At 67.2% G+C, this 22,345-nt stretch overlaps 3 protein-coding genes across 3 annotated transcripts; 1 reads left to right on the top strand and 2 right to left on the bottom strand.

The window, feature by feature from the left end:
* The first annotated feature begins 1,902 nt into the window (after positions 1–1,902).
* Positions 1,903–5,271, top strand: BRME1 (break repair meiotic recombinase recruitment factor 1). Its single transcript, XM_042780100.1, has 4 exons — positions 1,903–1,959; positions 3,075–3,166; positions 3,257–3,328; positions 3,406–5,271. Exons 1-4 carry the CDS (start codon positions 1,903–1,905, stop codon positions 3,509–3,511), a joined length of 327 nt encoding a protein of 108 aa, XP_042636034.1. The 3' UTR covers positions 3,512–5,271.
* Positions 5,272–5,296: 25 nt separating this feature from the next.
* On the bottom strand, positions 5,297–14,975 carry NANOS3 (nanos C2HC-type zinc finger 3). Its single transcript, XM_033083665.1, has 4 exons — positions 14,832–14,975; positions 12,708–12,852; positions 6,207–6,653; positions 5,297–5,749 (listed from the first exon to the last, which is right to left on the bottom strand). Exons 1-3 carry the CDS (start codon positions 14,973–14,975, stop codon positions 6,241–6,243), a joined length of 702 nt encoding a protein of 233 aa, XP_032939556.1. The 3' UTR covers positions 5,297–5,749; positions 6,207–6,240.
* A 5,478-nt stretch (positions 14,976–20,453) lies between these two features.
* On the bottom strand, positions 20,454–21,205 carry C33H19orf53 (chromosome 33 C19orf53 homolog). The gene is made up of 3 exons (XM_033083797.2): positions 21,019–21,205; positions 20,788–20,843; positions 20,454–20,687 (listed from the first exon to the last, which is right to left on the bottom strand). Exons 1-3 carry the CDS (start codon positions 21,101–21,103, stop codon positions 20,556–20,558), a joined length of 273 nt encoding a protein of 90 aa, XP_032939688.1. The 5' UTR covers positions 21,104–21,205; the 3' UTR covers positions 20,454–20,555.
* Between the last annotated feature and the right edge of the window lie 1,140 nt (positions 21,206–22,345).

Consider the following 22,345-nt stretch of genomic DNA (forward strand, 5'->3'; position numbering starts at 1 on the left):
CCTGGGCTGGATCCCCCCGGATCCAACCCCACGGAATTTCCTGGCTCCAACAGTGAGAACAGCAGGGGCCAGGCAGATCCAGGCAGAATCCTTGTGGGAGAGGCTGGACCCGGATCCCCACAGGTACGGAAAAACTCCAGCATGGTGTGAACACCCAGCAGAGGGAAAAACTTCCCAAACTGGGGTTTAATGTGTTTTTTCAGGAAGGGAGAGATGAGGAAAATGGAGGCAGCAGAGCACTGGGATCACCAAAACAGGAAATTTCCAAAGGGATAGAAGAGAACCATCTGGAATTGCCCCAGCTGGGAATTTTGGAAGCGGATAGGACAGGAAAGGATAATCTGGAGTCACCAAAACCAGGAATTTTGAATGGGGCAGGAGAGAATCGTCCAGAATCACCAAAACCAGCAGTTCTGGAGGTGGATGGGACAGGAGAGGAGCCCCCAGAGTCAGTAAAACACGAAATTTTGGATGGAATGGGACAGAATCATCTGGAATCATCTCAGCTGGGAGTCTTGGAGGGGGATGGAGCAGGAGAGGAACAGCTGGAGTCACCACAGCTGAGAATTCCAGGGGCAGATGGGGCAGGAGAGGAACAGCTGGAGTCAGTAAAACTGGAAATTTTGGATGGGAGAGGAGAGGAAAAATTGGAGTCAGTCAAACTGGGAATTTTGGATGGGGCAGGAGAGGAACAGTTGGAGTCAGTGAGACTGGAAATTTTGGATGGGAGAGGAGAGGAAACATTGGAGTCAATGAAACTGGAAATTTTGGATGGGACAGGAGAGGAACAGCTGGAGTCAGTGGAACTGGAAATTTTGGATGAGGCAGGAGAGGAAAAATTGGAGTCAGTAAAACTGGGAATTTTGGATGGGAGAGGAGAGGAAAAACTGGAGTCAGTAAAACTGGAAATTTTGGATGGGAGAGGAGAGGAACAGTCAGAGTCAGTGAGAATGGAAATTTTGGATGGGAGAGGAGAGGAAAAATTGGAGTCAGTAAAACTGGAAATTTTGGATGGGAGAGGAGAGGAACAGCTGGAGTCAGTAAAACTGGAAATTGTGGATAGGAGAGGAGAGGAAAAATTGGAGTCAGTAAAACTGGAAATTTCAGATGGGGCAGGAGAGGATCAGCTGGAGTCAGTGAAACTGAAAATTCTGGATGGAACAGGAGAGGAAAAATTGGAGTCAGTGAAACTGGAAATTTTGGATGGAACAGGAGAGGAAAAATTGGAGTCAGTGAAACTGGAAATTTTGGATGGGAGAGGAGAGGAACAGCTGGAGTCAGTAAAACTGGAAATTTTGGATGGGAGAGGAGAGGAGCAGTTAGAATCAGTGAAATTGGAAATTTTGGATGGAACAGGAGAGGATCAGCTGGAGTCAGTGAGAATGGAAATTTTGGATGGGGCAGGAGAGGAACAGTTGGAGTCAGTGAGAATGGAAATTTTGGATGGGACAGGAGAGGAACAGTTAGAGACAGTGAGAATGGAAATTTTGGAGGGATCAGGAGAGGATCAGCTGGAATCATCAGGAATTGGAATTTTGGAGGTGGCTGGGGCAGCAGAGCAGCAGCTGGAAACACCAACACACAGAATTTCGGATGGGGCAGGAGAGGAGTCAGTGAAACCTGGAATTCCAGAGGCAGAGGGGGAAGGAGAGGAGCACCCAGAGTCAGTGAAACCTGGAATTCCAGAGGCAGAGGGGGAAGGAGAGGAGCAGCTGGAGCCGCTGAAATTTGGGAATGGGGCAGGGGAGAACCAGCTGGAATCACCGGAACAGGGGGAATCTGGAGCGCACGGCCCTGGGGACGCGGTGACAAACACGGAGAGCCCAGAGGGGCTGGATGTGGGACAGGGGGAGGAGGGATGGGGCGCTGGGATTGTCCCCAGCAGGGACACGGGGTCCCCGGATGGTCCCAGAGAGCCTCGGAGCGGCGGAGGGGACGCAGAGAGCGGGAATTCCCAGAGTGGGAATTCCACCGTGGCAACGCCGGCGCCGGATCCAGCGGCCACCGGCACCCGGGAGCACCGGGAGCACCGGGAGGGGACCGGCCCAGAGCCCCCAGCGGAGAAGGTACAACTGGGATGGCCCCTCCCAAACTGGGATTGAGGGACCCTCCCCATCCTAAACTGGGGCCCAGAGACCCCTCCCCATTCTAAACTGGGACCAGAGACCCCTCCCCATTCTAAACTGGGATCAAGGGACCCCTCCTCATCCTAAACTGGGATCGAGGAACTCCTCCCCACCCAAACTGGGATGACCTCTCCCCGTCCCAAACTGGGATCAAGGGACCCCTCCCCATCTTAAACTGGGACCCAGAGACCCCTCCCCACCCAAACTGGGACCCAGAGACCCCTCCCCACCCAAACTGGGACCCAGGGACCCCTCTGGGGCCCAGGGACTCCTCCCCATTCTAAACTGGGACCCAGGGACTCCTCCCCATTCTAAACTGGGACCCAGAGACCCCTCCCTACCCAAACTGGGACCAGAGAACCCTCCCCATTCTAAACTGGGACCCAGAGACCCCTCCCCATTCTAAACTGGGACCCAGAGACCCTTCCCCATCCTAAACTGGGACCAGAGAACCCTCCCCACCCAAACTGGGACCCAGGGACTCCTCCCCATTCTAAACTGGGACCCAGGGACTCCTCCCCATTCTAAACTGGGACCCAGACACCCCTCCCCATTCTAAACTGGGACCCAGACACCCCTCCCCATTCTAAACTGGCACCCAGAGACCCCTCCCCATTCTAAACTGGCACCCAGAGACCCCTCCCCATTCTAAACTGGGACCCAGAGACCCCTCCCCATTCTAAACTGGGACCCAGAGACCCCTCCCCATTCTAAACTGGGATCAAGGGACCCCTCCCCACCCAAACTGGGACCCAGAGACCCCTCCCCATTCTAAACTGGGGCCCAGGGACCCCTCCCCATTCTAAACTGGGACCCAGAGACCCCTCCCCACCCAAACTGGGACCCAGGGACCCCTCCCCACCCAAACTGGGACCCAGACACCCCTCCCCACCCAAACTGGGACCCAGAGACCCCTCCCCACCTCGCCTGGACCCCTCCCCATCCCAGCTCCAGCTCTTTCCTCGCCTGCAGCCGTGGGACACCGCAGGCCAGACCCACACCGGCTCCGTGGGGAGCAGCCCAGCTCAGGCACGGGAAAGGTGGGTGGATCCAGGACTGAAATCCTGGTTTTCACTAAAATTCCCGACTTGGGAGCGGGCAGTTCCTGATCCTGCTCCTCCTCCCAGCAGCGCCAGAGCCGCGGAGCCGGCGGACGCGAGCGACATCATCCGCGGGCTGATCCGGGAGCTCTCGGACCTCAAGTGAGTCCCAAATCCGCAGGGATGTCCCTGGGATCGGGGCCCGGCTCCCCGTGGGTGACACCCCTGTCCCCCCACAGCCGCCTGGCCATGGGCGCCCGCCGGGGACTGGAGCTGCTCCGGAGGCCGAAGCCGCGGCGCGGCCGGAGGGCAGTGCCTGGTGGGAGCCACTGGAAGGAAGGGTAGGGACGTCAGGAATAACCATTTATTGATGGGAACAACGGGAATAAACCTCCCTTGGTCTGGAGAACGGCTCCAGCGCTGAGTGCCGCGCTCTTCCCGCCGTCACGGGTGAACAAATCCCAAAAACCCACCCAAAACAGCTCCAGAGATGGGATAAAGGCTCCAACACCTGGAGCACCAGCCCCCTCCAGTCCCTTTCTGGCCTGGGATTAACCAAAACTCAACTCAGAACATCCATAACGGGTCCAGCATGGAGCACCGGGCCCTTCCCAGTCTGGGATTAACCCAGGTTTAACAATCTGACCCAGAACATCCATAACAGCTCCAGCAGCAGGAGCATCGACCCCCTCCCAGTCCTTTTCTGGCCTGGGATTAACCCAGGTTTAACAATCTGACCCAGAACATCCATAACAGCTCCAGCAGCAGGAGCATCGACCCCTTCCCAGCCTGGGATTAACCCAGGTTTAACAATCTCATTAACCAGAGTTTAACAGCTCCAAAGCAGGAGCACCGGGCCCTTCCCAGCCTGGGATTAACCCAGGTTTAACAATCTCATTAACCAGAGTTTAACAGCTCCAGCAGCAGGAGCATCGACCCCCTCCCAGTCCCTTCCCAGGCTGGGATTAACCAAAACTCGACTCAGAACATCCATAACAGCCCCACCATGGAGCACCGGGCCCTTCCCAGTCTGGGATTAACCCAGGTTTAACAATCTGACCCAGAACATCCATAACAGCTCCAGCAGCAGGAGCATCGACCCCCTCCCAGTCCTTTTCTGGCCTGGGATTAACCCAGGTTTAACAATCTGACCCAGAACATCCATAACAGCTCCAGCAGCAGGAGCATCGACCCCTTCCCAGCCTGGGATTAACCCAGGTTTAACAATCTCATTAACCAGAGTTTAACAGCTCCAGCATGGAGCACTGGGCATTCCCAGCCTGGGATTAACCCAGGTTTAACAATCTGATTAACCAGAGTTTAACAGCTCCAGCAGCAGGAGCATCGACCCCCTCCCAGTCCCTTTCTGGCCTGGGATTAACCAAAACTCAACTCAGAACATCCATAACAGCTCCAGCATGGAGCACTGGGCATTCCCAGCCTGGGATTAACCCAGGTTTAACAATCTGATTAACCAGAGTTTAACAGCTCCAGCAGCAGGAGCATCGACCCCCTCCCAGTCCTTTTCTGGCCTGGGATTAACCCAGGTTTAACAATCTGACCCAGAACATCCATAACAGCTCCAGCATGGAGCACTGGGCATTCCCAGCCTGGGATTAACCCAGGTTTAACCATCTGATTAACCAGAGTTTAACAGCTCCAGCAGCAGGAGCATCAACCCCCTCCCAGTCCCTTCCCAGCCTGGGATTAACCAAAACTCAACTCAGAACATCCATAACGGGTCCAGCATGGAGCACTGGGCATTCCCAGCCTGGGATTAACCCAGGTTTAACAATCTGATTAACCAGAGTTTAACAGCTCCAGCAGCAGGAGCATGAACCCCCTCCCAGTCCCTTTCTGGCCTGGGATTAACCAAAACTCAACTCAGAACATCCATAAAAGCCCCAGCACATGGAGCACCGGGCCCTTCCCGGCCTGGGATTAACCCAGGTTTAACAATCTGACCCAGAACATCCATAACAGCCCCAGCACATGGAGCACCGGGCCCTTCCCAACCTGGGATTAACCCAGGTTTAACAATCTCATTAACCAGAGTTTAACAGCTCCAGCACCAGGAGCATCGACCCCCTTCCCAGTCCCTTTCTGGCCTGGGATTATCGAAAACTCGACTCAGAACATCCATAACGGGTCCAGCATGGAGCACTGGGCCCTTCCCAACCTGGGATTAACCCAGGTTTAACAATCTCATTAACCAGAGTTTAACAGCTCCAGAGCAGGAGCACCAGACCCTTCCCAGCCTGGGATTAACCCAGGTTTAACAATCTGATTAACCAGAGTTTAACAGCTCCAGCAGCAGGAGCATCGACCCCCTCCCAGTCCCTTCCCAGGCTGGGATTAACCAAAACTCAACTCAGAACATCCATAACAGCTCCACCATGGAGCACTGACCCCTTCCCATCCAAAACTCAGAACTCCAAACTCAAACATAACGCAGAACGCAGAACTGGCCCCGGCGGCAGCGCCCAAATCCGGCCACGGCGACTCTCCCAGGGTCCCACGAGGTCAGGAGTCGGCACAAACTGGGCAGACTGGTCCCAGGGGTCTCATCCTCTGAGGAAATCCCTGGAAGAGAAGCCGGGAGAGATGGGAGCACTGGGAACACCAGTGTGCACCCCGTGATCAGTGCCAAACCCCTGATGGGATTCCTCTCTGGATAAATCCACACTCCAGCCACGACCCCTTCCTTGTGTATCTGTTTCCCAACGCCCTCCTTCCCTCAACTCTTGGGTGAGATTCCCTCATGAGATTCCCGATCCTGGCTAAATCTGGGCTTGGATCCAAAATCCCTCAGCACCTGCATGGGGACCTGGAGCCTCCCACCCTTTGGCTGCTTCCCAATGTTCCCTGGTGCTCTCCCTTTGGTGTCTCTGACTCCCTGACGAGATTCCTCATGGGAATCCGGCCCAAACCCAGGTTTCCATGGTGGGATCCTCCCAGGAACCCCAACCCGGGACGAACCCAGGCTGAGCCGCGCCACATCCGCGGCGGCATCGCCGTCACACCTCACACATGGCGGTACCTGCACGGTTCCACGGGGTCCTCCATCCCCCCAGCTACTTCCTGGGGCTCTCCTGCCTCCTCCCGGCGCTCCCGGCGCGCGCCGGGCGCGAGTAGACGGACGTGTACCCGCGGTGCGTGCGCGGGCAGAAGCGCCGCGTGTGCGCCTGGTCCTGCGTGGCGCCGCACTGGGGGCACACGTAGCTGCGCAGCACCGGGCACTGCAGGCGGCCCTGGGCGTCCCGCAGGCTGTGGCTCTCGTACATGCTCGGCGCTTCGCCGTTGTGCTGGCAGAAGGAGCACGGGACCGGCCTGGCACGTGGAGCCGGCCTGGCACGCGGGGCCGGCCTGGCACGTGGAGCCGGCCTGGCACGCGGGGCCGGCCTGGCACGCGGGGCTGGCCTGGCACGAGGGGCTGGCCTGGCACGTGGAGCTGGCCCCACTCGTGGAGCCGGTCCGGCACACGGAGACAGGAGACCCGGTGGCACCACGGGGACACCAGCAGGGTCACGGAGCAGCGCGGCCACGGTGGCCGCCAGCCCCAGGTAGTCCCGCCACATGTCGAAGTGTCCAGAGGGTTCCACGCCTGGCAGTGGTTCTGGCATCCCAGTGCTCCCAGTGCTCCCAGTGCTGGGATGCAGCGCGGTGCCTCCAGAGAGAGGCTGGGCAGCACAGCCTTGAGGCCCTCCTGGTGTGGCTTGGGGACAGGTGCCACCTCTGGTGTCCCCAGTGCTCCCCACGTGGCTCATGGTGCTCCTGGCGTGGCGTGGGGCAGCTCCGGGCAGTGCTGCTGGTGGCGTGGGGCCGGACACCGCCGCGCTCTCCCCCAAGGCCGCTCTGCCGCCGCTTCGGGCCTGGACGCGGTTCGCAGTGGTCAGTCCCCGCTCCCTCCGGCCGCCGCACGTGGTCAGTGTGGCCGCGGTGGCCGCAGTTCCGCGGAGGGGTGTCTGCGCCGGCCCCTCCCGACAAGAAGGCGCCGGAACGCGGGCAAATCCCGGCCATTTGGGCTCGGGCTTAATGGCCACACTTTGGGTAAATGGCCGTGCCTAAGGAACTCCCAGCCCCGGGGCGTCCCGGCAGAGTCCACTCCCAGCCCCCGGGGCAGAGCCGGGATTTGGGAGCCGCAGGATCCGCGCTCGGGGGCTCCATGGCTGCTCCAGCCGCGGGAAAATCCGCGGGTTTGGGAAATTCCTGCCTGGTGAAAATCACCGGGATGCTCCAGTGGGGCACACTCGAAGCTCGGTTTTGTCCCAAACCCTCCGGCAGCCTCTACAGGGATTCCCTGGCAGGATCGGGGTCTGGCACTGTCCCCATCCCTTGGGGACCGATCCAGCGCCGCCCGCCGTTCGCCAGGACCGGGGCGTGCCCTCCGTCCCCTCTGGAATCCCAGAGCCAGCGGGATCCGGGATCGTTCCCTGTCCCCCCGTGAGGATCCAGCGGGACCGGGGATCCGGACCGGATCCGACCCGATCCCGGCAATCCCTGGATCCCACCAGGACCCCTCCCCAACCAGGAGAATTCCCGCCTCGCCAAATCCCAGCAGCCCCGGTGGAGCAGGAAAATCCCCCCGGAGGGAGAAATGGGAAAATGGAATAAACTGGGCGGTCTGGGGGCGCCATTCGCCGGCTGAACCCCAATTCCCCCGGATTTGACCCCAAAGCGGGATGCCCCGGAGCTGGGGGAACCCTGAGACCCCCGGTGTGGGTGGGGTGTCCCGGGGTGTCCCCAGGTGTCCCCAGTGTCCCCCAGTGTCCCCAGGTGTCCCCAGCTGTCCTCAAGTGACCCCCGGTGTCCCCAGGTGTGGGTGGGGTGTCCCCAGCTGTCCCCAGGTGTCCCCCGGGTGTCCCCAATGTCCCCAGGTGTCCCCCGAGTGTCCCCAGGTGTCCCCAGTGTCCCCCCGCTGTCCCCAGCTGTCCCAGGGTGTCCCCAGGTGTCCCCAGCTGTCCCCAGGTGTCCCCCGGGTGTCCCCAGGTGTCCCCCGGCTGTCCCAGGGTGTCCCCAGGTATCCCCAGGTGTCCCCTGGGTGTCCCCGGGTGTCCCCCAGGTGTCCCCGGGTGTCCCCAGGTGTCCCCCAGGTGTCCCCAGATGTCCCCAGCTGTCCCCAGGTGTCCCTGGGTGTTCTCAGGGTCCCCAGGTGTCCCCCAGTGTCCCCAGGTGTGCCGAGGTGTCCCCGGGTGTCCCCAGTGTCCCCAGGTGTCCCCCGGGTGTCGCCGGGTGTCCCCCGGTGTCCCCAGGTGTCCCCAGCTGTCCCCAGCTGTCCCCAGGTGTCCTCAGTGTCCCCAGGTGTCCCCCAGGTGTTCCCCGGTGTCCCCAAAGTCCCCAAGTGTCCCCCAGGTGTCCCCAGCTGTCCCCAGGTGTCCCCAGGTGTGGGTGGGGTGTCCCCAGGTGTTCCCCGGTGTCCCCCAAGTGTCCCCCAGGTGTCCCCAGTGTCCCCCCGGGTGTCCCCGGTGTCCCCAGGTGTCCCCCAGTGTCCCCAGGTGTCCCCCAGTGTCCCCAGTGTCCCCAGGTGTCCCCCCAGTGTCCTCAGGTGTCCCCCGGGTGTCCCCAATGTCCCCAGGTGTCCCCCAGTGTCCCCAGTGTCCCCCCAGTGTCCCCAATGTCCCCCGGTGTCCCCAGGTGTCCCCTAGGTGTCCCCAGGTGTCCCCAGGTGTCCCCCGGTGTCCCCTAGGTGTCCCCAGGTGTCCCCAGGTGTCCCCAGGTGTCCCCCAGGTGTGGGTGAGGTGTCCCCAGGTGTCCCCCAGCTGTCCCCAGATGTCCCCCGGTGTCCCCAGGTATCCCCCGGTGTCCCCAGGTGTCCCCAGGTGTTCCCCGGTGTCCCCAGGTGTGCTCCCAGGTGTCCCCAGGTGTCCCCCGGTCTCCCCCGGCTCTGCTGGGGGGGGCTCAGCGCAGCCCTGGCCCCGCCCATTGCCCGCACGCCCCGCCCCCTTGGCGCTGATTGGCCACCAGGCCCCGCCCCCCGCGTGCCCCGCCTCCAGCCCCGCCCCGCCCCTTTAAAGGGGCCGCGGCCGCCGTTAACCCCTGCGAGCCCGGCCGGGGGTCCGCGGGGGGTCTGGACGGGGGGAACCCCCTGTTCCCCCCAGCGGACCCCAACCAGCGCCGCAGCCGCCCCCCGAGAGAGCTGTGGGGCTTCGTGGCAGGCCACAATGCGGCACGATGTGAGAGGGGAAACTGAGGCACGGGAAGCGGGGGTTGGAGGTGGGGGTGGCCGGTAGAGCCACTCGTCGCACGTGCGGTGGCACACGGTGACACACGGTGGCACACGGTGGCACACGGTGGCACATGCTCGCCGCCGCTGCATCCCGGGGCCACCCCAGCGCCACTGCCTTGGTGGTCCCGTTGTCCCGTCCTGGCGGTCCCGGGGGTCCCGATGGCCCCGAGTCCTGTCCCGGGGGTCCTGCTGGCCCCTCCCGGTGCTCCCAGCGGTGCCACCATTCCCGGCTGCCGTGAATCACCGGCCCCTACAAGCCGGGGCTTGACGCCGGCACCGGGGTGGGTACACGGGGAGAGAGCGCTGCCCCCCCAAACACCCCTAAGGGTGCCCTGAGGTTTGGGGGGGGGGGGTCCGCGGGGGTGTCGGGGGGGCCGTTCCCGTGAAAGCGCCTTTGTCCGCACCCGCCGATCCCACCCCAGGGTGACTCACGGGCGCGTGGCTGGGCCCTGAGTCACCCCCCGAACCCCCACCCGCCGCACCGGGGGCCCCCGGGGCCTCCTCCCGCTCTTCCCCCGGGCCCCCCGACCGCAGCGGGGACACAAAGAGTCGGGGGGGACACAAAGAGTCGGGGGGGGACACAAAGATTTGGGGGGGACACAAAGATTCGGGGGGAAGGCGGATCTGGGGGTGCCGGGAGGGCACCTCGGGGTGCAGGGGGGGTTTGGGGGGTGCTCATCTCCTCCTCTCCCCGGGGAACACCCCCGCTGGGGGGGACACCTCCCCGGGGGGACGCTCCCCCGGGCAAGCCCCGGCCCCCGCAGGGCCGCCCCCGGTGGCCCCGCCCGGCGGTGCCGGTCCCGGGGCTGCCGGTGACTCACGGCCGTGACTCAGCCCCGCCAAAACAGCGTCGCGCAGCAACGCCGGGACCCGCGGCGGGGACACGGCGGGACCCACCGACCCCCCAGCTCTGCCCCGCACCGACCCCCAGCCCCAGCAGAGGCACCGCGGGGTCCCCGGAGCGGGGACGGACGCCGGAGGGGGCTGGGGGTGCTGGGGGGGTCGGGGGGTCCCCCGCGGTCTGAGGGGATCTGGGGGTGCTGCGGGGGTCGGGGGTTCCCCCGCGGTCTGAGGGGATCCGGGGGATCTGGGGCGTCCCCGCACGGCCCGGGCTGAGGAAGGAAGGAGCCGGGAGGGAGCGTCGGGGGGAGGAAAGGGAAATCCCGGCCCAGTGCCCCCCCGCCGGCGCTCCCGGACACGGCAGTGCCCGAAACCGGGGCTGGCAGGCCCGGCGGTGCCCTGAGACCAGTGCTCCCAGTGTTCCCAGTGCCCCCAGTGCCCCCAGTGCCCTGAGACCAGTGCCCCCAGTGCTCCCAGTGCTCCCAGTGCCCCCAGTGCTCCCAGTGCCCTGAGACCAGTGCTCCCAGTTCTCCCAGTGCTCCCAGTGCCCTGAGACCAGTGCTCCCAGTTCTCCCAGTGCTCCCAGTGCCCCGAGCCCAGTGCTCCCAGTGCTCCCAGTGCCCCCAGTGCCCTGAGCCCAGTGCTCCCAGTGCTCCCAGTGCCCCAGTGCTCCCAGTGCCCTGAGACCAGTGCTCCCAGTGCCCCCAGTGCTCCCAGTGCTCCCAGTGCTCCCAGTGCCCCCAGTGCCCCGAGACCAGTGCTCCCAGTGCTCCCAGTGCCCTGAGACCAGTGCTCCCAGTGCTCCCAGTGCCCCCAGTGCCCTGAGCCCAGTGCCCCGAGACCAGTGCTCCCAGTGCCCCCAGTGCCCTGAGCCCAGTGCTCCCAGTGCCCCGAGCCCAGTGCTCCCAGTGCCCCGAGCCCAGTGCTCCCAGTGCCCCCAGTGCTCTGAGCCCAGTGCTCCCAGTTCTCCCTGAGTGTGGTGCCAAGTCTGTGCCGTGTCAGTGACACACACGAGCCATGCTGGTCTGTGTCCATACCATGCCAGTGACACGCATGTTGGCGCCATGCTGTGCCCTGCAGTTCCATGGCAGTGACACACATGTCAGTGCCATGCTGTGCCCTGCAGTTCCATGCAGTGACACGCGTGTCAGTGCCATGCTGTGCCCTGCAGTTCCATGCAGTGACACGTGTGTCAGTGCCATGCCATGCCCTGCAGTTCCACAGCAGTGACACCCATGTCAGTGCCATGCTGTCCCCTGCAGTTCCATGGCAATGACACGTGTGTCAGAGCCATCCTGTGCCCTGCAGTTCCATGCAGTGACATGCATGCCGGTGCCCTCCTGTGCTCTGCAGTTCTATAGCAGTGACACGCGTGTCTGTGCCATGCTGTGCTCTGCAATTCCCTGTCAGTGACACCCGTGCCATGCTGTCCCCTGCAGTTCCATGGCAGTTCCATGTGTGTTGGTGCCATGCTGTGCCCTGCAGTTCCACGGCAATGACACGTGTGTCAGTGCCATGCTGTGCCCTGCTGTGCTGTGCCCTGCAGTTCCATGCAGTGACACGCGTGTTGGTGCCACGCTGTGCTCTGCAATTCCCTGTCAGTGACACCCATGTCCATGCCATGCCGTGCCCTGCCGTGCCGTGCCCTGCCGTGCTGTGCTCTGCAATTCCCTGTCAGTGACACACATGTCCATGCCATGCCGTGCCCTGCCGTGCCGTGCCGTGCCGTGCCGTGCCCGGGCCGGGCCGGCCCCGCCGCCGCTCCCGCTCCTCCCGGCCGGGCTGGGGCTGACTCAGGCGGGAGGAATGTGCCGGCGGCGCGTGGGCGCTGGCCCGGCTGCTGCCATTGCCTAGAAAGGGCATCGCCGAGCCCTGGGCCACAGCGAGCCCGCAGCGAGCCCGCACGGCCACCGGGGCTGCGCGGGCACCCGGCAGGGCCACCAGGGCCACCAGGGCCACCAGGGCCACCGCGGGACTCACAGCGAGCCAGCCTGGCCTCCACGGCCACTCGTGACACGCACGAACCTGGCACGGCCACCTTGGTTCCAGCACGGCCACGGTGGGGGTGACAAAACCTGACACGGCCCTGTGTGAGCGTGAACACGCGTGAACATGCGTGTAAATCCGTGCAGGTGTGCACGGCCACGCGTGGGCACACGCGTGCGCTGCGTGTTGGCGCTGTGTGTGCTGTGGCCAGCATCCCGTGTGCCCCGTGCCACGTTTCCCGTGTTCCACGCTCTGGGCCCGACCCTGAGGGGGCCGGGGGCCCGCGGGAGGCCGGGGGGGGGTCCCGTGTTTAAAATTAGCAGCTGGCGAAGGAAGAGGGGAGGGGAGAGGGCTGCTCTGTCCCAGATGTGCAGCCACTGCCAGATGTGCGGTGGGACCAGGAAGGGCCTGGGGGACTCTGGGCGGCACTGGGGGACACTGGGTGCCCGTCCTGCCCCACTGCTGGGGGGGCAGGTGGGTCGGGGGGCTGTGGGGCAGTCCGTGGGGCAGGGGGGGCTGTGGGACAGCCCCTCGAGCAGGGGCTGGGCTGGGCTGTGGGGCAGGGCCGTGGGGCAGGGCCGCGGGGTGTGGGGCAGGGCTGGCGCCGCGGCAGCGGTGACGCGTTGTGGTTTCGCTACTTCCGATATAAAACTCTGTTTAGTGTCTGTGTGTGCAGCATCGCCATGGTGACCCCCCGGCCCCCCCGGCCCCGCCAGCGCCGGTGGCGCCCCACGGACACGGGGCACCCGCGCGCTGTGGGGTGCCCGGCCCCAGCCGTGGGGCACAGGGGCTGCTCTCTGTGGGGACAAGGATCCTCTGCTGTGGGGCACTGAACCCCTTTTTGTGGGGCAGAGTCCCTGTGCCATGGGGCACCGAACCGCCTTTTGTGGGGCACTGAACCCCCTTTTGTGGGGCACTGAACCCCCTTTTGGGGGGCACAGAGTCCCTGTGCCATGGGGCACACATCGCTCTCCCACCAGGCTCCGATCCCCCCTCCCCATGGGTTCTGAAGCCCCCTCCCATGGGCTCTGTACCCCCCTCCCCATGGGCTCTGAAGCCCCCCGCTCTGGGCTCTGAAGCCCCCTCCCCATGGGTTCTGAAGCCCCCTCCCCATGGGCTCTGTACCCCCCTCCCACGGGCTCTGAAGCCCCCCTGCTCTGGGCTCTGAAGCCCCCTCCCCATGGGCTCTGTACCCCCCTCCCCATGGGCTCTGAAGCCCCCTCCCATGGGCTCTGAAGCCCCCTCCCCATGGGCTCTGAAGCCCCCCCGCTCTGGGGCTCTGAAGCCCCCTCCCCATGGGCTCTGAAGCCCCCCCGCTCTGGGCTCTGTACCCCCCTCCCCACGGGCTCTGCAGCCCCCCCGCTCTGGGCTCTGAAGCCCCCTCCCACGGGCTCTGAAGCCCCCTCCCCACGGGCTCTGAAGCCCCCTCCCCACGGGCTCTGTACCCCCCTCCCCACGGGCTCTGCAGCCCCCTCCCCATGGGCTCTGAAGCCCCCTCCCCATGGGCTCTGAAGCCCCCTCCCCATGGGGCTCTGAAGCCCCCTCCCCATGGGTTCTGAAGCCCCCTGCTCTGGGCTCTGAAGCCCCCTCCCCACGGGCTCTGAAGCCCCCTGCTCTGGGCTGTGAAGCCCCCTCCTCATGGGCTCTGAAGCCCCCTCCCCACGGGCTCTGAAGCCCCCTCCCATGGGTTCTGACGCCCCCTCCCCACGGGCTCTGAAGCCCCCTCCCCATGGGCTCTGAAGCCCCCCCGCTCTGGGGCTCTGAAGCCCCCTCCCCATGGGCTCTGAAGCCCCCGGCTCTGGGTTCTGAAGCCCCCCGCTCTGGGCTCTGAAGCCCCCTCCCCACGGGCTCTGAAGCCCCCTCCCCACGGGCTCTGAAGCCCCCTCCCCATGGGCTCTGTACCCCCGTCTCTGGGCTCTGTATCCCCCTCCCCACGGGCTCTGGAGCCCCCTCCCCACGGGTTCTGTACCCCCCTCCCCACGGGCTCTGAAGCCCCCCGGCTCTGGGCTCTGAAGCCCCCTCCCCATGGGGCTCTGAAGCCCCCCCGCTCTGGGCTGTGAAGCCCCCTCCCCACGGGCTCTGTACCCCCCTCCCCACGGGCTCTGAAGCCCCCTCCCCACGGGCTCTGAAGCCCCCCCGTTCTGGGCTCTGTACCCCCTCCCCACGGGCTCTGAAGCCCCCCGTCTCTGGGCTCTGAAGCCCCCTCCCACGGGCTCTGACGCCCCCCGGCCCGGCCGCACGTGGCTCCTCGCCACCGGCGCTCTTTGCCCGCCCGGGCTCGTCGCGGCGCCGCCGCGGGGCCGTGCGGTGCTCGGGGCCGGTGCGGGTTCGGTGCGGGGGGTGCGGGCTCGGGGCGGGCCGGGGCGGTCCCGGGGCGGGCGGAGGCGGCCCCGGGCCCTCCCCCAGCCCCCCCCCTCCCCTCCGCCGCCGCGGCCTCGTCGCTCCCGGGGCGGAGCGAAGCGTTTAAAAGCGTTTCCCTTCTTGGAGTAAAAGTCAGAGACTTGGGGAGCCCCCGGGAGCCCCCGGAGCCCCCCCCCCCGGCCCGGCCTCCCCTCCCGGAGCCCCCCCGGGACCCCCGGCCGCCGCTCCCGGTGAGTACCGGCCCCGCGGGACCCCTGGAAGGTTCCGGGGCGGCGGGAGAGGGGCCGCGGCCGTGGCCTCGTGCCCGGCGATGGCGGGAAGGGCCGCGGGGTCCCGCCAGATCCCACCGGATCCCGCGCGTCCCCCCGGGGGTGGCGGCGGCCCCGGCGCGGCCATCGACGGCCCGAGGCTGGCGAGGGGCGGGCAGGGGGGTGCGCGGTGTCCGAGGGGTGTCCGGGGGGTCCCGGGGGGGGGGGTCTGGGGGCTCCGGGCCTGCCGGCGGGGCGGGGGCCGGGGGGGGGGCCGGGGGGGCGGTGGCGCCGGGCGGTGATTCATCCTTTCCCCCCGGCGCCGACGGGCGCGGACGGGGCGGCCCCTTCCCGCCCCCGCCCCCGCTTGGCCCGCGCGACGCCGGAGCCGCCCCGGCCTGGGAACCCCAAATCCCGGACACCCCCCGGCCTGAGAAACCCCCCCAGACCCACAGATCCCCCCCCCCTCAATCCCGGCCTGGGAACCCCAAATCTCAGACATCCCCTCCCTGGCCTGGGAACGCTGAAACCCACGGAGCCCCTCCGGGCTGGGAACTCCAAAATCACCTGGCATCACACCCCCAAATCTGAGACCCCTCCCGGCCTGGGACCCCCCAAACTCACAGCCCCCCCCCCCCGGGCCTGGAACCCCCCAAATCCACTCGGCGTTGGCTCTGCCCAGACCCGCAGCAGCCTCTGCCTTTGGACCCCCAGCCCCGCGGGTCCCCGCAGCACCGGAGCCCCCAGACCCGCTGCACCCCAGCCCTGGGACCCCCGGAGCCCACGGGACCCCCGGCCTCAACCCTCGGGCCTGGGGACCCCCAACACTCAGAGCCCCCCGCCCCACCACACACCCAGCTGGAGACCCCCTCAGCCCCCCAAACGCTCGGCCCTGCCCACATCGGACCCCCCGAAACGCCCCCGGTGCAGCCCCCCGACCCCCAGCCCCCCGACCCAAAACCCCCCGCTCCCCCATCCCACCCTTGCTCTGCATTCCGCAGGCGCCGGGCGGCGCCGCTGCCTTTTCCCTCTCCCGTTTTGGGGACGAAGGTGGGAATTTTGGCACCGGCCACCCCCCGCCCCCCCCCGCCGGGGCCGCCCCCGCCCGGGGCCGCGGGAGCCGGTCGGGGCGGCCGGGCCGGCACCGCCCTGGCGCCGGGGGGGCACCGGGAGGGGCCCCCAAAGAACCGGGGGGGCCCCCAGAGAACGGGGGGATACACCCCAGAACCCGAGGGGGGGGGGGTCCCAAACCTCGGCCGCCCCCAGACCCGAGGTCACCCCCCCCCCCCCCGCCCCACACTTGGGGGGCTCCGGGCTGTGCCAGCGGGGCTGGCGGCACCGAGGGGCTGCTGCTGTCACGGCCACCGCGACCCCTGCCCAGGGACCCCCGGGCTGGGCACCCCCCAGGACCCCCGAGCCTCCCCCGGCCCCTCCCGGCCTCGTGTCGCTGCTGCCACCGTTGGCACCGGGGGAGCGTCACCGTCGCGACTGTCGCGATCCCCCCCGCGGGGACCCGGGATCGGGGGACCCTTGAAGCCCCCCCCCGAGTCCCCCCGGGCCCCCCGGCCCCGTGTCGGTGCCGCTGCCGCTGTTTACCCCCATTTTTTGGGCCGGTTCCACCCGATTCCCTTTGAAGTCGCCCCGTTGTCGTGACGACGCTGATGTCACGACCGGGCGGGGCCTCGTGGGTCCCACATGGCGCCTGCAGAGCCCCGGGGACACCAGGGGACACCAGGGGACACCAGTGCCACCAGTGCCGGGGCCACCGCGGCCACCAGCCCCAGCGCCACCGCGGCCACCAGTGCTGGGGACAGCGGGGCCGGGACAGGGTGACCCCGGCCGTGGCCTGGGGGGTCCCACAGGGACTGAGGGGACACGGTGACACTGGTGGCACCGGGGGACACGGGGCCCGGCCCATGAGGGAGCGCCCGTCTCGCCGTGGGGACACCGAGGGGACACTGGGGACGTGGCACGGCCGGGGACACGTTTCACACCCTGGACTGGATTGGGGACGGCCACCAGAGCCGTGTCCCAGTGCCGTGTCCCCAATCCCAGCCCCGTGTCCCCAGCCCAGTCCCGTGTCCCCAATCCCAGTCCCGTGTCCCCAGCCCAGTCCTGTGTCCCCCTGCCATGTCCCTGTCCCCGTCCCCCCGTCCCTCCTGTGTCCCCCCCGCTGCCACCACGTTCCCATCCCGCCTCCAAAGAAACTCCCCTGCCCCAAGACCCCCCTGGATCCCCCCCAAAACCCCTGAGCCCCCCCCAAGGTGTGACCCTCCAGCGGTGACAACTCCCCCCTTTCTCGCAGGTGGCACCTGGACGCAGAGATGGCACCGCGGGAGCACCGGGATTGTCACCGGGGTGTGCGACCCCCGCCCACCGGGGTGTGCGACCCCCGCCCACCGGGGTGTGCGACCCCCCCCCACCGCTGCCGCCCGCCGGGGTTCCTGGCGATGGGATTTTTTACCGTTTTTGCCCAAAATCACATTGCCAGGGATTTCCAACGGGCCCCAGCCCCCGCCACAGTGCCTGGGGGGGCCGGGGGAGGGGGTTTGGGGGGTCCTGGAGCCGTGGGAGGGGGGTTTGGGTGGGGTGCGGGCGGTGCCGGTGCTCTGGGGGTGTTTTTTGGGGCGCTGGGGCGGTTCTGGGGGCCGGGGGCAGGGCTTAGCCCACCTGTGAACAGAGTCCAGCCGCGCCGTGTTCACAGTGGCTAAGTTCCGCCTCCCGCCCCCCTCGCCCGGACAGCGGGGCCCCCCAAACCTTCGGGACCCCCCAAACCTTCGGGGCTCCCCAAAACCCTCCCTGGGATCCCCCTGAGACCCCCAACCCCCCGAGTGCCGAACCCCCCCGAGGACCGCGGACCCCTCCGACGCTCTGGGGCTCCCCCAGGACTCCCCAAACCCCCTCGCCCCCCGCCCCGGGCGCTGCCCCCGGTGCCCGCTGAGCTGATTTGCAGTTGCTTTGGATAAACTGGCTCAGTTCAGCAGGAACAGGGGTCGGGCCCCCGCACCCCGAGACCCCCGTGGGGGTCCCCAACTCGCCCTGAACCCTCCAACCCCCCCCACAAGGGACCCCCCGAACCCTCCGGTCCCGCGTGTCTGCCGCTGTCCCCGAGCCCACCGGGACCCGCGGGATCTTCCACAGCACCGAGACCCCAAAACGCGCGGAGGGGTTACCCAAAAATGAGGGGAGAGGGGGTGGGAGCGCTCCAGCACGGAGCTGGCGGGGGGGGCTGGGGGGTCCGGAGGGGTTTTGGGGGGTTTTGGGGGGGGTCTCTGCAGGGTCCCGGGGGGGTTGCGGGGCGTGGCTGCTGCTCCCCGCTCCCCACCCGTTCCCCCCCGGTCCCGGGCGAGCCCCGGCAGCGGCGGCCGCGGCCCCGCCGGCGGCGGGTGAGTCACGGGGGGGGTCCGGGGGGGCCCCGCCCCACGCGAGGCCCCCGGGGGGGGCTCCGGCGTGCAGCCCCTCCCCCAACCGTTCCCTGTTTGTTTCCCAAAATAAACCCGGCGGCGCCGATTCCAGGGAATTTCCCTGACGTCATTGGGGCGGGGCTTTGCGGGCCGGCCACGCCCACTGCGGCCACGCCCAGGGTGGGGGAGGGGAGGCACCCACGTGTCTGTGCCCGCCCAAAAGGGGCGTGGCGCCCTGAGGGGCTGGCCACGCCCACACCGCGCTCCCATTGGCTGCCGCGGCTTCCTCCGCTGTCAATCAGCGCGGGGCGGGGCGAGCTGCCAGTCAGACCGCCGCTCACCAATCAGCGTGCGGTGGGGGCGGAGCCACGGGGAAAGGGGCAGGGCTCAGCCATCCATTCATAAACTTGTGGCGGCGCCGGGAAACGGGGACGGGACGGGAGACCCCGAGATTCCCGGGAATCCACCGAGACCCCCCCCGAGACACCGGGACCCCTCTGGGAGCACCCCAGAGACACCGGGACCCCCCCAGAGACACCGGGACCCCTCTGGAGCCCCCCCAGAGACACCGGGACCCCTCTGGAGCCCCCCCAGAGACACCGGGACCCCTCTGGAGCCACCCCAGACACACGGGGACCCCTCTGGAGACCCTCCAGACACACCAGGACTCCTCCTGGAGCCCCCCAGACACACCGGGACCCCTCTGGAGCCCCCCAGAGACACCGGGACCCCTCTGGGAGCCCCCCAGAGACACCGGGACCCCTCTGGGAGCCCCCCCAGAGACACCAGGACCCCTCTGGGAGCCCCCCAGAGACACCGGGACCCCTCTGGAGCCCCCCAGACACACCGGGGACCCCTCTGGAGCCCCCCCAGAGACACCGGGACCCCTCTGGAGCCCCCCCAGAGACACCGGGACCCCTCTGAGAGCCCCCCAGAGACACCAGGACCCCTCTGGAGCCCCCCCAGAGACACCGGGACCCCTCTGGAGCCCCCCAGAGACACCGGGACCCCTCTGAGAGCCCCCCAGAGACACCAGGACCCCTCTGGGAGCCCCCAGACACACGGGGACCCCTCTGGGAGCCCCCAGAGACACCGGGACCCCTCTGGGAGCCCCCCCAGACACACCAGGACCCCTCTGGAGCCCCCCAGACACACGGGGACCCCTCTGGGAGCCCCCCCGAGACACCGGGACCCCTCTGGGAGCCCCCCCAGACACCAGGACCCCTCTGGGAGCCCCCCAGACACACCGAGACCCCTCTGGAGCCCCCCAGAGACACCGGGACCCCTCTGGAGCCCCCCAGAGACACCGGGACCCCTCTGGGAGCCACCGGGACCCCTCTGGGAGCCCCCCCAGAGACACGGGGACCCCTCTGGAGCCCCCCCAGACACACGGGGACCCCTCTGGAGCCACCCCAGACACACCGAGACCCCTCTGGAGCCCCCCAGAGACACCGGGACCCCTCTGGAGCCCCCCAGAGACACCGGGACCCCTCTGGAGCCCCCCAGACACACCGGGACCCCTCTGGGAGCACCCCCAGACACACCGGGACCCCTCTGGGAGCCCCCCCAGACACACCGGGACCCCTCTGGGAGCCCCCCAGAGACACAGGGACCCCTCTGGGAGCCCCCCCAGAGACACCAGGACCCCTCTGGGAGCCCCCCAGACACACCGGGACCCCTCTGGAGCCCCCCAGAGACACCGGGACCCCTCTGGGAGCCCCCCAGAGACACCAGGACCCCTCTGGAGCCCCCCCAGACACACCGGGACCCCTCTGGGAGCCACCGGGACCCCTCTGGAGCCCCCCAGACACACCAGGACCCCTCTGGGAGCCCCCCAGAGACACCAGGACCCCTCTGGGAGCCCCCCCAGAGACACCAGGACCCCTCTGGGAGCCCCCCCAGACACACAGGGACCCCTCTGGGAGCCCCCAGAGACACCGGGACCCCTCTGGGAGCCCCCCAGAGACACCGGGACCCCTCTGGAGCCCCCCCAGAGACACCGGGACCCCCCCCAATAAATGCAAGGACACCCCTGGGGGGGACAGTGCGACCTCCTTGAGACCCCCGGGACCTCCAACCCTCCTTGAGACCCCCGGGAACACCTCACCCACCCCCCAAACCCCTCCCGGGGGTACCGGGACAGCCTCAGGGCACCCCCGATGTCTCCTCCCGGAGCTCCCCGAGCCCTGCGCGGCCACATCCCCGCAAACCAGACACCAGCCTTGCGGGTGCGGGGGGACACCGCCCGCAAATCCCTTTTATTAAAGAACGTCGGGGGCTCAGAGCAGCTCCCCAGACCCTCGCGGAGGTCGCTGCAGGGGGGTTCAGCTGCGGCCCTTCTTGGCTTTTTTCTCCTTGTTGGGCGCCGTGACCAGGGCCAGCTTTTTGGGCAGGCTGCCCTGCGCTCGCTGCACCGTCTCCTGCTCGATCCGCATCCGGATCCCGACCTCCAGGCGCTGGGGACAGCACGGGGGGGGTCAGGGGGGCTCGGCTGGGCCCTCCTGAACCCCTCCGGACCCCTCCGGACCCCGCCAACCCCGCCACGCCGCCCCTCACCTTCTTCAGCTTCTGCTGCTGGATCACCCGGAGCTTCTTGGGGGCGATGGTGCGGCCTGGGGAGAGCGGGGAGGGTGAGACCCGAGAGACGCGGGGACACCGCCGGTGACACCGCCGGTGACACCCCCGGAGCCGTGTGTGCCCACAGAGAACCCGCACGGCTCCCGTGAACGACCCCCGCTCCCCCGAGCCCGCCGTAACGCCACACCGGGCCCCCGGCACACACCTCACCTCCCTTACGCGGGCCCCGGGTCCCGCGAGCCGCCGCCGCCGCTTTGGGGCGCTTGGCCGCCGCTTTGGGCCGGCCCTGAGCCATGGCGGGAGCGCCGTGAGGGAGCGCGCGGGGCACGCCGGGATACACCGGGGCAGTACAGCCGCAAAGGCTGCTGGGATACACCGGGGCACTATTGCCGCAAGGGCTGCAGGGATACACCGGGGCAGTACAGCCGCAAAGGCTGCAGGGATACACCGGGGCAGTACTGCCGCAAGGGCTGCAGGGATACACCGGGGCACTAGTGCCGCAAAGGCTGCAGGGATACACCGGGGCACTACTGCCGCAAAGGCTGCAGGGATACACCGGGGCACTATTGCCGCAAGGGCTGCAGGGATACACCGGGGCACTAGTGCCGCAAGGGCTGCAGGGATACACCGGGGCACTAGTGCCGCAAGGGCTGCAGGGATACACCGGGGCAGTACAGCCGCAAAGGCTGCAGGGATACACCGGGGCAGTACAGCCGCAAGGGCTGCAGGGATACACCGGGGCAGTACAGCCGCAAAGGCTGCAGGGATACACCGGGGCAGTGCAGCCGCAAAGGCTGCAGGGATACACCGGGGCACTACTGCCGCAAGGGCTGCAGGGATACACCGGGGCACTACTGCCGCAAAGGCTGCAGGGATACACCGGGGCAGTTCAGCCGCAAAGGCTGCAGGGATACACCGGGGCAGTACAGCCGCAAAGGCTGCAGGGATACACCGGGGCACTATTGCCGCAAAGGCTGCAGGGATACACCGGGGCCGTACAGCCGCAAAGGCTGCTGGGATACACCGGGGCACTATTGCCGCAAAGGCTGCAGGGATACACCGGGGCAGTACAGCCGCAAGGGCTGCAGGGATACACCGGGGCACTATTGCCGCAAAGGCTGCAGGGATACACCGGGGCAGTACAGCCGCAAAGGCTGCAGGGATACACCGGGGCAGTACAGCCGCAAAGGCTGCAGGGATACACCGGGGCAGTACAGCCGCAAAGGCTGCAGGGATACACCGGGGCACTATTGCCGCAAGGGCTGCAGGGATACACCGGGGCACTATTGCCGCAAGGGCTGCAGGGATACACCGAGGCAGTACAGCCGCAAAGGCTGCAGGGATACACCGGGGCAGTACAGCCGCAAGGGCTGCAGGGATACACCGGGGCCGTACAGCGGCAAAGGCTGCAGGGATACACCGGGGCAGTACAGCCGCAAGGGCTGCAGGGATACACCGGGGCAGTACAGCCGCAAGGGCTGCAGGGATACACCGGGGCACTATTGCCGCAAAGGCTGCAGGGATACATTGGGGCGTT

This window comes from Catharus ustulatus, chromosome 33 (assembly GCF_009819885.2).
Source record: "Catharus ustulatus isolate bCatUst1 chromosome 33, bCatUst1.pri.v2, whole genome shotgun sequence".
In the NCBI taxonomy this organism is placed as follows: domain Eukaryota; kingdom Metazoa; phylum Chordata; class Aves; order Passeriformes; family Turdidae; genus Catharus; species Catharus ustulatus.

Coding starts and splice junctions, on each gene's coding strand:
- NANOS3 (XM_033083665.1), bottom strand. CDS start 14,975: ATGGCCGCGCCGGGGCCGCCGCCACCCCCGGGGGGACGCGCGGGATCC. Junction 12,853..14,831: donor CGCCCCGGAACCTTCCAGGG/GTCCCGCGGGGC, acceptor TATCGGAAGTAG/CGAAACCACAACGCGTCACC. Junction 6,654..12,707: donor TGCCCCACGGACTGCCCCAC/AGCCCCCCGACC, acceptor CGGGTCTCCTGT/CTCCGTGTGCCGGACCGGCT.
- C33H19orf53 (XM_033083797.2), bottom strand. CDS start 21,103: ATGGCTCAGGGCCGGCCCAAAGCGGCGGCCAAGCGCCCCAAAGCGGCG. Junction 20,844..21,018: donor CCGGGGCCCGCGTAAGGGAG/GTGAGGTGTGTG, acceptor CGCTCTCCCCAG/GCCGCACCATCGCCCCCAAG. Junction 20,688..20,787: donor AGCAGCAGAAGCTGAAGAAG/GTGAGGGGCGGC, acceptor TGCTGTCCCCAG/CGCCTGGAGGTCGGGATCCG.
- BRME1 (XM_042780100.1), top strand. CDS start 1,903: ATGGTCCCAGAGAGCCTCGGAGCGGCGGAGGGGACGCAGAGAGCGGGA. Junction 1,960..3,074: donor AGAGAGCGGGAATTCCCAGA/GTGGGAATTCCA, acceptor TCCCCATCCCAG/CTCCAGCTCTTTCCTCGCCT. Junction 3,329..3,405: donor CGGGAGCTCTCGGACCTCAA/GTGAGTCCCAAA, acceptor GTCCCCCCACAG/CCGCCTGGCCATGGGCGCCC.